Source organism: Lotus japonicus, chromosome 3 (assembly GCF_012489685.1).
Source record: "Lotus japonicus ecotype B-129 chromosome 3, LjGifu_v1.2".
In the NCBI taxonomy this organism is placed as follows: Eukaryota; Viridiplantae; Streptophyta; class Magnoliopsida; order Fabales; family Fabaceae; genus Lotus; species Lotus japonicus.
Genome location: NC_080043.1, coordinates 74,626,180 through 74,638,729, shown reverse-complemented (window position 1 = coordinate 74,638,729; position 12,550 = coordinate 74,626,180). Strand labels below are relative to the sequence as shown.

Sequence of the window (12,550 nt, the reverse complement as noted above, 5' to 3'; positions counted from 1 at the left end):
TCGAAATTCCAACTTTACCCCTACTTAGGTTATAAAAATGAGGGCAAACTTGTCTTTTCCCCTGATATATTGAAATATCTCTACAACACTCTCCTCTGTCAACCGTACGACTTTCTACTCTTTTACTGTTTTACAGATTCTTCTTCACTTTTACACACTCCTTCTTCCTCTTCAAACTTCTTCTTTTTCTCCTCTACACCCACACCACTTCCGGCGGATTTGCCGGCGATTGGAGGTTCTGGGCTTCTTCGAACAACAGTGGTTTGAAGTTAGGATTTTTATGCTCTGTTTTTCTTCCTCTGTTATGCTCTTTCTTTCTTTCTTTCTTTCTTTTCTCCTCTTCTCTCCTTTTCTGATTTTCTATGTTGTCCAAGTCTTATTTCTTTGTTTTCCATCTTCTTTTTCTCTATTCCCCATGCTTGTTCCAGATTTTTCTTCTTCTTTGGGACTCAATCTTAGTTCTACTTATGCTCTGTTTTGTGCATGCTCTGTTTTCTGTGTCCACATGTTCATGCTCGTGGTTCTTCATGCTTTGTTTTCTGTCTCCACATGTTCATGCTTCTGTCTCCACATGTTCATGCTTCTGTTTCCACATGTTTGCTTCTGTTCATTCTTTTGTCTCCACAATAATGTAGAGGAAGCCATCCTTCTTAGTGGAAGTGATAAAGAGGAAGACCTCTAGCTAGAGGATGATGATTGATTAAGAAGCCTTCACTTGATGATTTATGTTTATATAAGTTAGAACATTGCTGCCTTTTGTATACTAGCAACTAGTATGAGCTTTCATTTGATCTTCATGGTTTTAGAAGTTAGTAGTAGAACACTAATGTCTACTTACAAGCTAGAAAGCTTTGTTTTAATCACTCATGTCTTTTTGTAGCTAATTATGAGTGAATAATAATTTTAGACTTCAGTTATATTTATCATTTTTGAACTGGCATACATACATATATGTAGTATAATTATATATAATGTAAAAAAAAATCTGCGTAGCGACCGTAGCGCTACCCGCTATAGCGTTTTTTGGGCTTGCCGCTACGCTACGCTATCCGCCATTGACAACACCATATTCCATTGCTCTTTGTATGAATGGATTTCCCAACCCATTATTTGTCTCCAAGCGATACACTAGAAGAGAAGGTAAGGGAAGGATGTTGTTTTGATTATGTCTCCTGGTTCTTGAGCTCTAGATGAATGAAGAAAGGATACAACTGTTGGTGGAAATGTTGTGGGACTTCTTTTATAGTTGATGTGTATTTACGTGTCAATATGAGCATGTTCTTATACACCTTGAACTCCTACTCCGCTGAATTTACAAGTTCCTTCATTTTAAGACTTCTATAATCAAACCCTGTAAAAACAACAACTTAACCATTTTTCTTAAGTAAAGTCCGAGATACAAATATCCACATGAACAAATATGGTAATTCATTATCATTATGACATTATCTGGTGGCTATAACATAATAACTGAAGTATCTTTTCTAATCTGGTACTCTTCTGGGCATGTCTGACGGGGTCTGATGAGTTGTAAATATATTAGCACAAACCTGCAAGAGACCATTTTGCAGGTGAGGGAATGGTTAAAGAAGGATTGACAAGTGTTATTTAAACATGTACCACGGGAGCGTAATAATGCGACAGATATCGGGAAGGATCTTCGCGAGTGGTGTGGAATCAGCCCCTTACTAAAATTTATGCGTCATTGTATTTAGACGCTTGTCCTTAGTTTTGCTTCTATCTTTATTTTTCCTCATGTAACCAAAATTAAAACCTACAAGAACAACATGAGACTGAAAACTACAATATTAGCCAGTGTCGCGTGGTAACATATTTTTAGTTTCCCCGAGTATCAAATGAACATGGATCACAAAAAGAGAAAGAAAAAATGTAACCACCAAACAACCCAGCGGAGAAGATGGTTCTAGAAGCCATGAAGAGGTGACGTGTCCGAGATTAGGAGTAGGACCTACCATCTAACATACTGTGTTCCTTTTTGCCTCTGAAGGAACCACCTCAGAAAATTAAACAAATGCAAACGAAACATCATCAAATCATATATAACCTAAACTCCAAAATTCCAAAATTCCATTACAGTCCCCACCCTCTCTCTCTCTCTCTCTCTCTCTCTCTCTAACGTGTGGCTGCACAGGTCTCGTTCAGAACTGTGAGATTGTTCAGAACTACTACTGCACAATCTCCAAACTCCCTCGCTCCACTTCTCCCAGGTAAAACCCTCTTCCTTCTTCACCTTCAGATCTGTTTGCATGTGCCATGTTCCTTTCACTTTCAAATTTCAATCAATCGCTAAACTTATCTTTCTGCTCATAATTCAATTGTAATTGCTATTTCAACCTGGATTTGATTCCGATTCCGATTTAATCTATTTATTTATTGAATTTGTGTTGCTCAACTTAATGCTTAGTGTTGTTGTGTCGGTTATTTTATTTTATTGCTGTTTTATTTGATTTGATCTGATTTGATTTTCCGTATTAATTGATCATTTATTTGGATTTTCTGGTTTGGGGTGGCAGATCGAGGAAGATGAGCGTGGTGGGTTTCGATTTCGGTAACGAGAGCTGCATTGTTGCAGTTGCCAGGCAGAGAGGGATTGATGTTGTGCTCAATGACGAGTCCAAGCGCGAAACTCCTGCTATCGTCTGCTTTGGCGACAAGCAACGATTCATCGGCACTGCTGGTGCTGCAACCACCATGATGAACCCCAAGAATTCCATCTCACAGATGAAGAGACTGATTGGAATACAGTTTTCAGATCCTCAGCTGCAGAGGGATCTCAAATCACTGCCTTTTTTAGTCACCGAAGGACCGGACGGGTACCCTTTGATTCACGCGCGGTATTTGGGTGAAACTAGGACGTTTACGCCTACCCAGGTGTTTGCGATGATGTTGTCGAATCTTAAGGAAATTGCCCAGAAGAATCTGAATGGGGCTGCGGTTGTTGATTGCTGCATTGGAATCCCGATTTATTTTACGGATCTTCAGAGGAGGGCTGTGTTGGATGCGGCCACGATTGCTGGTTTGCACCCGCTTCACTTGATTCATGAGACGACTGCGACTGCTTTGGCCTATGGGCTTTACAAAACGGATCTTTCTGAGACTGACCAGCTGAACGTCGCCTTTGTCGATATTGGACATGCTAGCATGCAAGTGTGCATTGCCGGATTCAAGAAGGGGCAGCTGAAAGTGTTGGCTCATTCGTACGATAGGTCCCTTGGTGGTAGAGATTTTGACGAGGCTTTGTTCGATCACTTTGTTGCGAAATTCAAGGACGAGTACAAGATTGATGTGTTGCAGAATGCTAGAGCCTGTTTAAGGCTCAGGGCTGCTTGTGAGAAGCTGAAGAAGATGCTTAGTGCAAATTCTGAGGCGCCTCTGAACATTGAGTGCTTGATGGAGGAGAAGGATGTCAGGGGCTTCATCAAGCGTGATGAGTTTGAGCAATTGAGTCTTCCAATCTTGGAGCGTGTGAAGGGACCTTTGGAGAAGGCTCTTGCTGAAGCAGATCTTGCGGTTGACGATGTTCACATGGTTGAGGTCGTCGGTTCAGGTTCTCGTGTGCCAGCTATAAACAAAATATTGACAGAGTTTTTCAAAAAGGAGCCTAGGCGGACAATGAATGCCAGTGAGTGTGTTGCTAGGGGTTGTGCATTGCAATGCGCAATTCTTAGTCCAACATTTAAAGTACGAGAATTTCAGGTAAGTTTCTTCCATTGGTTTGTTCTCTATTTTAACTGAGGAGATCAACATGTGCCACAGTTGGTTTATTAAGTTTGTTTGGTTGTTGTCTTAAGTACCTATTTATTTATAAATTGTGCATGCTTTAGGAATATTAAATTTTAGCATCTCACTATACGTATCTCGACACAATACCGATTCCTTGAGGTAGCAATACAAATTGCACTGTGAATCTAAAATGTGAACATAAATCTCAGTCTGTATCGGTGAATCAGAGCTGAATCTCAACATTCACGATTTGCAGCTGAATCGCACGAGTCAAACACACTTGTTAGGTCACACTTCAGTTGGATTGAGTTGCGCGGCCCGGGTCGGTTTCGGGTCATTTTAGGGCTGGTATTTTTTTTTTATTTTAAATGAAAAGGGTCAGTAGTAGCCGACTAATATCCCTTCAAAAGACCCACGTCACATTCTCAAACAAATCAAACCCTACTTTGATCCCTAGTTCCCTACTACAATCGTGACTCCTTTGTTGTGTTGTTTATCGGTTCTAGTTCCCCTGTGCTTCTCGACACTTCTCTCAATCTACTCACGTGTTTCCTGGTATGATATTTGTTTATTGTTGTCGTGCAATTTTAATTATTGCTGCAGGCCAGTGTTGACCTTGGGTATGGTGAATGATCAAATTAGTTAGATTATGATTATTTACTACGATTTAAGCATAAGAAGTAGGTAAGTAATTTGTATTTTGTCATGTCATTGGTGTTTTTCGGAGGAGTTGAATTCTCGAAATTTGCAAGCACCCATTATTTTTCTTCTTACTTTGATTTATGGCTTGGATCTTGGATTATTTTAAGGTTTATGATATGATATATCAGATTATGTTTCAATTTATGACTTGATTTTTTTGTATCACGTATCTTATGACCCAAAAATATTTGATTCACGATTTTGAAACTAAACTAGGTCTTCCGATTCACAATTCGAATCGCAATTCAATAACCACAAATTGTATGCTATTTTAATTACTTATCTTTCGAATCTACCTTTGTTTAGGACTTAAATGAATTTCACACTTTTGCTTCGTTGGTGCTTTTTAAATTGCTTTCTCCCTGCTGTGAATTGTGATAGACTCATTGTGGTCCTATTTATAAGGTCCCCTGAATCGAATCATACAAGTTAGGAAAAGATGTTAAAATAAGTTGATGCATTGGTCTTTAAAAAATTATGGCAACATTCCAAGTTTAGCCCTATTCAAAGTCAAACTGCTCATTAGTCAAAACCCGGGAATTAAAGAAAGTCAATAGTCATGAAGGCCAAATATGAAAAAGAAATTTATGCTTCTAAAACTTTGTAAAGTGTCTTATATTAAGGACCTTCATATTTTTTTTTGAAGGGGCCTTATAAAACAAACTGGAGGGAGTAATAAGATTTGTATATAGTATGATGTTGTTATTTTATTTCATAATGTGAAGGTCAACGAAAGCCTGCCGTTCTCGATTTCTCTTTCATGGAAAGGTTCTAGTCCAGATGCACAGGACAGTGGACCAAATAATCAACAAAGTTCTGTTGTTTTTCCCAAGGGTAATCCCATACCAAGTGTCAAGGCTCTGACATTCTACAGGTCCGGAACATTTTCCGTTGATGTACAATGTGGTGATGTGAGTGGCCTGCAATCACCAGCTAGGATCAGCACATACACCGTAAGTCAGTTTCTTGTTACATTTTTTTTTTCTGCTGACAGTCCTCTGACTCTTTTGAGTGTATGCAGATTGGTCCTTTCAGAACTGCACAAAGTGAGAAGGCAAAGGTTAAAGTGAAAGTTCGTTTGAATCTGCAGGGAATAGTATCTGTTGAGTCAGCTACTGTAAGTCTTCAGTGATTTCTTGTTTTTCTCTTCTACCACAACCTCTCTTGTGAAGTAATGATTGTAATAGGAGCATTTGCTACTGTGAACTAACAACTTCAACTTGTTTTGTTTAGCTGCTGGAAGAGGAAGAAGTTGATGTTCAAGTTTCCTCAGAATCAGCAAGGGAAAATACTAAGATGGACACTGATGAAGCTCCTGCTGATGCAGCTACACCTCCGACCTCCAATGACACTGATGTGAATATGCAAGATGCAAAGGCTAGTCCTGAGACCCCTGGGGTTGAAAACGGCATCCCTGAGGCTGGGGATAAGTCTGTGCAAATTGATTCTGATAGTTCCAAGGTTGGTACTATTGAAAGGAATATTCAAGTGTTTGCTCAATATGTTATTTACCTTCTTTATGCCATTGTTGAGTTATTTTACAGCATTTTCTTAGCTTGTTATGGTTTTTAGTGACTTTCTGTCTGCATTGGATCTTTTGACAATTTAAAACAAGCTTCTTATTGTATGGGAATTCTCGTCTTACGTATTCTTTTTGGGTGGTGGGTGGGGGGAGTTGATAAGATGATAGTAACCACAGTTAATAACATGTTTCCAGAACAATTCAGTGAACGTAAACTTACTTTTGCCCCAACTGAAGAAGTTTTTCCTTCTTCATTTTCATCTTTCGAATTCATCAATGTCTATTTGCATCGATGGAAGTTTTTCAAACATCTTTAAGTTTAAACGAACTGAAAAAAATTTAAATAGTGTCACTAACATGACACTGTTGTTGAGTTTTACTGTGGTATTTCCATGTTTTTGCATTGGGCTGTGATTGATTAATATAGTATATTGCTTCAGAGTAAGAACCTGTTTGGAAACAAACCAAAGAGGCTTATTGGAGCTTATTTAATACTTTTTCTAGAAGATGCGTTCCAATAAGTCCGTACCAAATGGGCTCTAAATGTAAATCTTACTTTTCTGTGGATAACTGTTAGTAATTTACATACATGTATGCATGTTATGTACTCTGCCTCTTGTATTTTGTGCTTCCATTGGAGTTATCCCGCACGGTTAACTTATACACAAATTCTTTGACTGACTAGGCTTCTATTTTGTAGTTTCAGGCTCCAAAGAAAAAGGTTAAGAGAACAAACATTCCTTTAGCAGAATTAGTTTATGGAACAATGGTACCTATTGATATCCAGAAAGCCTTAGAGAAGGAGTTTGAAATGGCTTTGCAAGATCGTGTGATGGAAGAAACAAAAGACAAGAAAAATGCAGTTGAGGCTTATGTTTATGATATGAGAAACAAGGTGGGTTTTATCTTTTTATATCTCTTACCCAAGGCCTAACCTTAAATCAAATGCCCATCATTTGGTAATTGCTCAACTAATTTTTTTGCTTTTGTTCTAGCTTAATGACAAGTACCAAGAGTTTGTCACTGCTTCAGAGCGGGAGGATTTTACTGCTAAACTTCAGGTTGTGGAAGATTGGCTATATGAGGAGGGTGAAGATGAAACTAAAGGTGTATATGTTGCCAAACTTGAAGAACTAAAAAAGGTAAGCGTTTCACATAAGAGAATCACTGTTCCTGATATGAGAGTCCTGTTTTTGTTTTCCTTTGAGTTTTATCCTTATTATGCATAAACTTCAGTGCCAAGAGGTATTTTCATGTTAGTTTAACATTGGCAATCATAATGGACCTTTATTTGTATGATTGCAGCAAGGTGATCCAATCGAAGTGCGTTACAAAGAATACACGGAGAGGGGTGTAATAATTGATCAGTTCGTCTATTGTATAAATAGTTACAGAGAAGCTGCAATGTCAAAGGATCCTAAATTTGATCACATTGAGATCAATGAGAAACAGAAGGTAATTTGCTTGTCAATTTTCTTTCCTTCATTTCTTGTAATTTAATCTGAAGTTGTCTTTATTCTTACTATTATTATTATCTTTTCAAATTTGTTTGTAGGTCTTAAATGAGTGTGTTGAAGCTGAGAACTGGCTTAGGGAGAAGAAGCAGCAGCAGGACTCACTTCCAAAATATGCCAATCCTGTACTCTTGTCCGCTGAAATAAGAAAGAAAGCTGAGGCTGTTGATAGGTACTTTTTTGAGTTCATGTTGCCGTGGGTAGGTTGTATTCAGATTATGTAGGCTTTTTCGGCAGTCCCTCCCGGAGGCCTTGTATTTATATAAAAGCCAGTCCATCTGGGGAAGGATCACTTGTCATGTCACTCTTTAAATTTTTGGGAAACATACTGGATTAGTATCATCATTCCCTCTTCTTTGTTATTGTTCATCTATGTTTTCTGACTCAAGTATATGTGTTTTACTAGGTTCTGCAAGCCGATTATGACAAAACCAAGGCCAGCCAAGCCAGCTACGCCGCAAACACCACCAACCCCACCTTCTCAGGGTGGTGAGCAGCAGCAACCTCAGGGGGATGCTAATGCCAACACTCATGAGAATGGAGGGGATAACGGTAATCAGGTCCCACCAGCTTCTTCTGAACCAATGGAGACTGATAAGCCAGAGAACTCAGGCTCTACCTAATCTTTTTATGTTGGTTTGTTCTCATCTCAAGTTCATGCTAGACTGGTGGGTAGTGTATATGTACTACCTTGTATGATAATCATATCAGTTCAGTTTGGCCTGGAAAAAGTTGTTTTGGTTTTGGGCAGGATCACAGTGAGTGGCTGTCTGGTGTAGAACCCTTTGTTTGTTGGCTGGTTAGTTACTTAAGTTTCAATCAACATTATTATGATGGTCTAGAATCCGGACTTTTTCAAAAAAAGGTTTTGAAGAGAAAATTATTATGTTTGGTCTGTCTTCCCAAATGCGGTGGGAATAGGCCAAATTGACGTTATCCAAGTTTATAGATTATGTGTAACCATTTTTAGATTATAAAGTTACTTTCCCCTACAATACCTTAATTTCATTTTATGTGGGATTTTCACTTTCTTTTTCTTCTGTTTCGTCTAATGCTTATCATCTTTTAGGTGTTTCTATGATTCTTTTTTAATTTCTCCCTTAAATGGAGATTGAAAGTAAATTTGAGTGCAAGATTGATATAACTGTTTATTTGGAAAAGGTTTTGTGGAAAACAAATGTTTTATATACAAATGTTTTTATTGATTATGTTTCACAAGGCCGAGGTTTTTTTAGGGTCAAATATGTTTCAGGCCCCTGACATATAGGTTCTAATCCAATCTAGTCCATGAAACTTTTTTTTCACAGTTTTTGGTCCTTGGGAAAAAGAATTATTTGAAATAATGACAAGCAATGCCATAGTGCTTACATCATCTGGTTGTGGCTTGGTCATCGATCTTCGTAGATATTCATCAATCAGTCGATCTTACTTGACCTTTTTTTTAGGGACAACCCTACATGGAAAAATAAAAATCCCTCTGAAAATTCTTATCTTTAAGTTAAATAATCCTAATTCTAGTCCTAAGTTAAACATATCAACCCCAAATTAATTGAATCCTAAAGAGAAAACTTCCACCCTAACCACGAGAAAGGAGAAGGAAGGAGGTCGATGACCACTGAAAAATAGTGAGCTTGTTATAGCTCGTTGAATAGCCCTCACTTTATATTTTCGAATGGAAACACCACAATCTTCAAGTTGTTTGGATAATATGGTCACTTTTTAGCTTAAGGTTATGGAAGAAACGTTCAAATAAAACTTGATATGAACCAGTAGTTTGTACAGAACAACACAACAAAGTACTCGAGAAAACAGATACTTTCAACAATTTACATTGCTCAAATGTATCCGGAACAAAGTGCTATCACTACTGATTAGTATTAAAGTTACAGAATCAATCAATATATATATTAGAAAAGAACAACTCCTAGCATGACGTGTCGCTCTCACAGGCCAAGTTAGTGACGTGTCGCTCCCAGATTAATTCACACCTAATATTTTACATGTAAGCTCTTTCTCCTTGGCCCCACTTGCCACATGTGCCCTGATTTTCCCTTACCTTATTTCTCCTTAGTAAAAAAATACATTTTAAAATTTTAGATTTGATAAGGATTTAGGTTTTTATTTCTTGATTTTATCTTAATTTATTTTTGATTTATTTTTAGAGTATTAATTAATTTTTATGGTATTTTTATTGAATTTTCGGATTTTTAATTAATTCCGGATTTTATGAGTTTTTATTGTGATTTGCTAGATTTTGATAGTTTTTATCTATTTTTATTTAGTACATTTTTAAATTTTAGATTTGATTAGGATTTATGTTGTTTATTTCTGTATTTTATCTTAATTTATATTATTATTTATTTTTAGAGTATTAATTATTTTTTATGGTATTTTTATTGAATTTTCGTATTTTTAATTAATTCCGGATTTTATGAGTTTTTATTGTGATTTGCTAGATTTTGATAATTTTTATCTATATTTATTTAGTACATTTTTAAATTTTAGATTTGATTAGGATTTATGTTGTTTATTTCATGATTTTATCTTAATATAAAATCTGTGATAAGTGATTTAAATCAATAATACATCCCATCAGCAAAAACCCTCTTAAAACCCTGCCTACCTCCACTATCTCCTCCATGGAATTCATCTTCTCCATGCAATTTTCATCTCATCTCTCCACTGAACGGAACCACCCCCACAAAATCGTCTCATCTCTCAACGGAACCACTTTGTCATCGACTTGCAATCGCATCCCTCCGATTTGCTGCCTTGGACTGATTGGGAAGGTTGCAGATGGAGGTTTCAAATTATTTTCTTCCTTTGCTTGCATAATATGTTATGGTTTTTTTCAATTTTATTTTACTTTACCTTTAACTTTCATTCACTCATGTTTGACTTCAAGGTCAATTTCGTTCATCACTTGCCATGCTAATTTCAAATTCTTTTCTTCATGTTTTTTTTAATCAAAACATACACAGATCAATGTTTCACCTCCTATAACATAGGACACAAATTTTAGATGCAAAATAAGAAAAACGAATAAAATAGAATCACATACAAAGGAGAATTAGAAAACATAAAAAACAAATAAAAATATTGCAAAATTCCATATAGAATATAAAATGGACTCACCATCCATGGATTCCAAAGAATCTCTTTTGGTGGAATATCTATAAAAAAACTTGAAGAAAAGAATTTGAAATTAGCATGGCAAGTGATGAACGAAATTGACCTTGAAGTCAAACATGAGTGAATGAAAGTTAAAGGTAAAGTAAAATAAAATTGAAAAAAACCATAACATATTATGCAAGCAAAGGAAGAAAATAATTTGAAACCTCCATCTGCAACCTTCCCAATCAGTCAAAGACAGCAAATCGGAGGGATGCGATTGCAAGTAGATGGCAAAGTGGTTCCGTGGAGAGATGAGACGATTTTGTGGGGGTGGTTCCGTTCAGTGGAGAGATGAGATGAGAATTGCATGGAGGAGATGGTGGAGGTAGGCAGGAAGAGGGTTTTTGCTGATGGGATGTATTATTGATTTATATCACAGATTTTATATTAAGATAAAACCATGAAATAAACAACATAAATCCTAATCAAATCTTAATTTTTTTTTGTACAAATTATTATAGGAGTTAAATTCTCCTACGGGAAGAAATATATTTTAACAAGAAAGTACATTCATTAAGTATTAATTAATGTATCAAATACAATAACAAATTTCGCGGTACATTCTTTTTTTTCTAAGATTAAAATGTGTTCTGAATGCTTTATTAGTGATTCTTCATATCTATAATTTGTGTTATTGTCTTTAGGCTAATGAAGAATGTGAAACGACTTCATGTTGATATGGGTCAAACTTAATTTATTTTAGGGTTAAATATGTTTTTCGTCCCTAGACTTTCAGCGAGTGTTGGTTTTCGTCCCTCGCCGGCGTAAAAGCTGATTTTAGCCCTTGAACATAACGACAATAGCTGGTTTTCATCCCTACCGGAGTGGTGGCGCTGACCACCGTGGCCACATGTACCGGCAAGCTTACGTGGCAGATGAGGTGGTTTTTTCTTTCTTTTTTCAGTTTTTTTTTTCAATTTCATATTATAATTTATTTATTCTTTTCTTTTTAAAACAAAAAAAAGTAATTAAAAAACAGAAGAAAAAAAAAACAAAATCACCATTAGGTTCATCAGATGCTGTGACACGTATTTTCTCTTCTTCTTCCTCTTCTTCTTCCTCCTTTTCTTCTTCACCACTCCCAACCCTAACGAGCCACCACCACCAACCACTAGCCAACGCCGCCTTTTCTTCTGGGTTTGGAAGAAAAAAAAGATCCAGATATGGGATAACAAAAAAGATCTAGAATGAGGAAACAGTGGCCGATCCATGTTTGTTCTTCAATTCGAAGTCAAAGCTCTGAACTTTCTGTTTCTTCTAGGTTCTTGATTATTTTCTCTGCTTCTTCCACTGGTTGTTGGGTTTGGTGGTGTCGGGGTGGCTCAATCTGTGTGGGTTGGGGTTGAGGGTTGTGTCTATGTGTTGGGGTGGCTCGATTTGGGTTTGGCAGGGTTGGGGATGGCTCTAGGTGAGGCTGAGGTGGGGGTGGAGGGTTTGGGTGTTGATACGTGTGATGCTGATTGGTTGAGATTTCTGGGTTGGATTGGGGTTGCAAGTGCTGAGGGTGGGGAGTTACGGTGGGGTGGGGCATGTTAGCAAGCTAAGATCTGGCTTCTGGGTTCTTAATTTTTGGTTCCAGGTTTTGGGTGAGGGTTCTTGGTTATGGGATGGGTGGGGATTACGGTTGGGGTTTTTCTTAGTAAAGAAAATTGAGGTTTGTGGTAGGGGTTTTGATGGAGAAGAAATATCCAGGTTGAAAGAGAATTAAGCTTTTGTTCTTCTTCTACATCTTAGGTTTATGGGTTTGATGTGTTTGGATTTTTTGGGTTTGGGGTTTCTGGGACTGGGTTAATTTCTGGGTTTAGAAACAAGAAAAACACTTGAAGAAGAAGAAGATAAAGACGGGAAGTTTTTTAGAACGTTTTCTTCGGTCTGTGTGTATATCTCTCATGAA

The 12,550-nt window shown here is 37.1% G+C and overlaps 1 protein-coding gene across 2 annotated transcripts; it reads left to right on the top strand.

The window, feature by feature from the left end:
* The first annotated feature begins 2,061 nt into the window (after nt 1-2,061).
* Nucleotides 2,062-8,508, top strand: LOC130745867 (heat shock 70 kDa protein 15-like). Of its 2 annotated transcripts, none has more exons than XM_057598273.1 (10): nt 2,062-2,228; nt 2,535-3,717; nt 5,172-5,399; nt 5,468-5,563; nt 5,680-5,907; nt 6,675-6,863; nt 6,964-7,110; nt 7,274-7,423; nt 7,524-7,654; nt 7,889-8,508. In XM_057598273.1, the coding sequence occupies exons 2-10, from the start codon at nt 2,545-2,547 to the stop codon at nt 8,103-8,105; spliced, it is 2,559 nt and encodes an 852-aa protein (XP_057454256.1). In that variant the 5' UTR covers nt 2,062-2,228; nt 2,535-2,544; the 3' UTR covers nt 8,106-8,508. The 2 variants fall into 2 exon arrangements, with proteins under 2 accessions (XP_057454256.1, XP_057454255.1); XM_057598272.1 differs by having other exon boundaries at nt 6,669-6,863.
* The last annotated feature ends 4,042 nt before the right edge of the window (nt 8,509-12,550 follow it).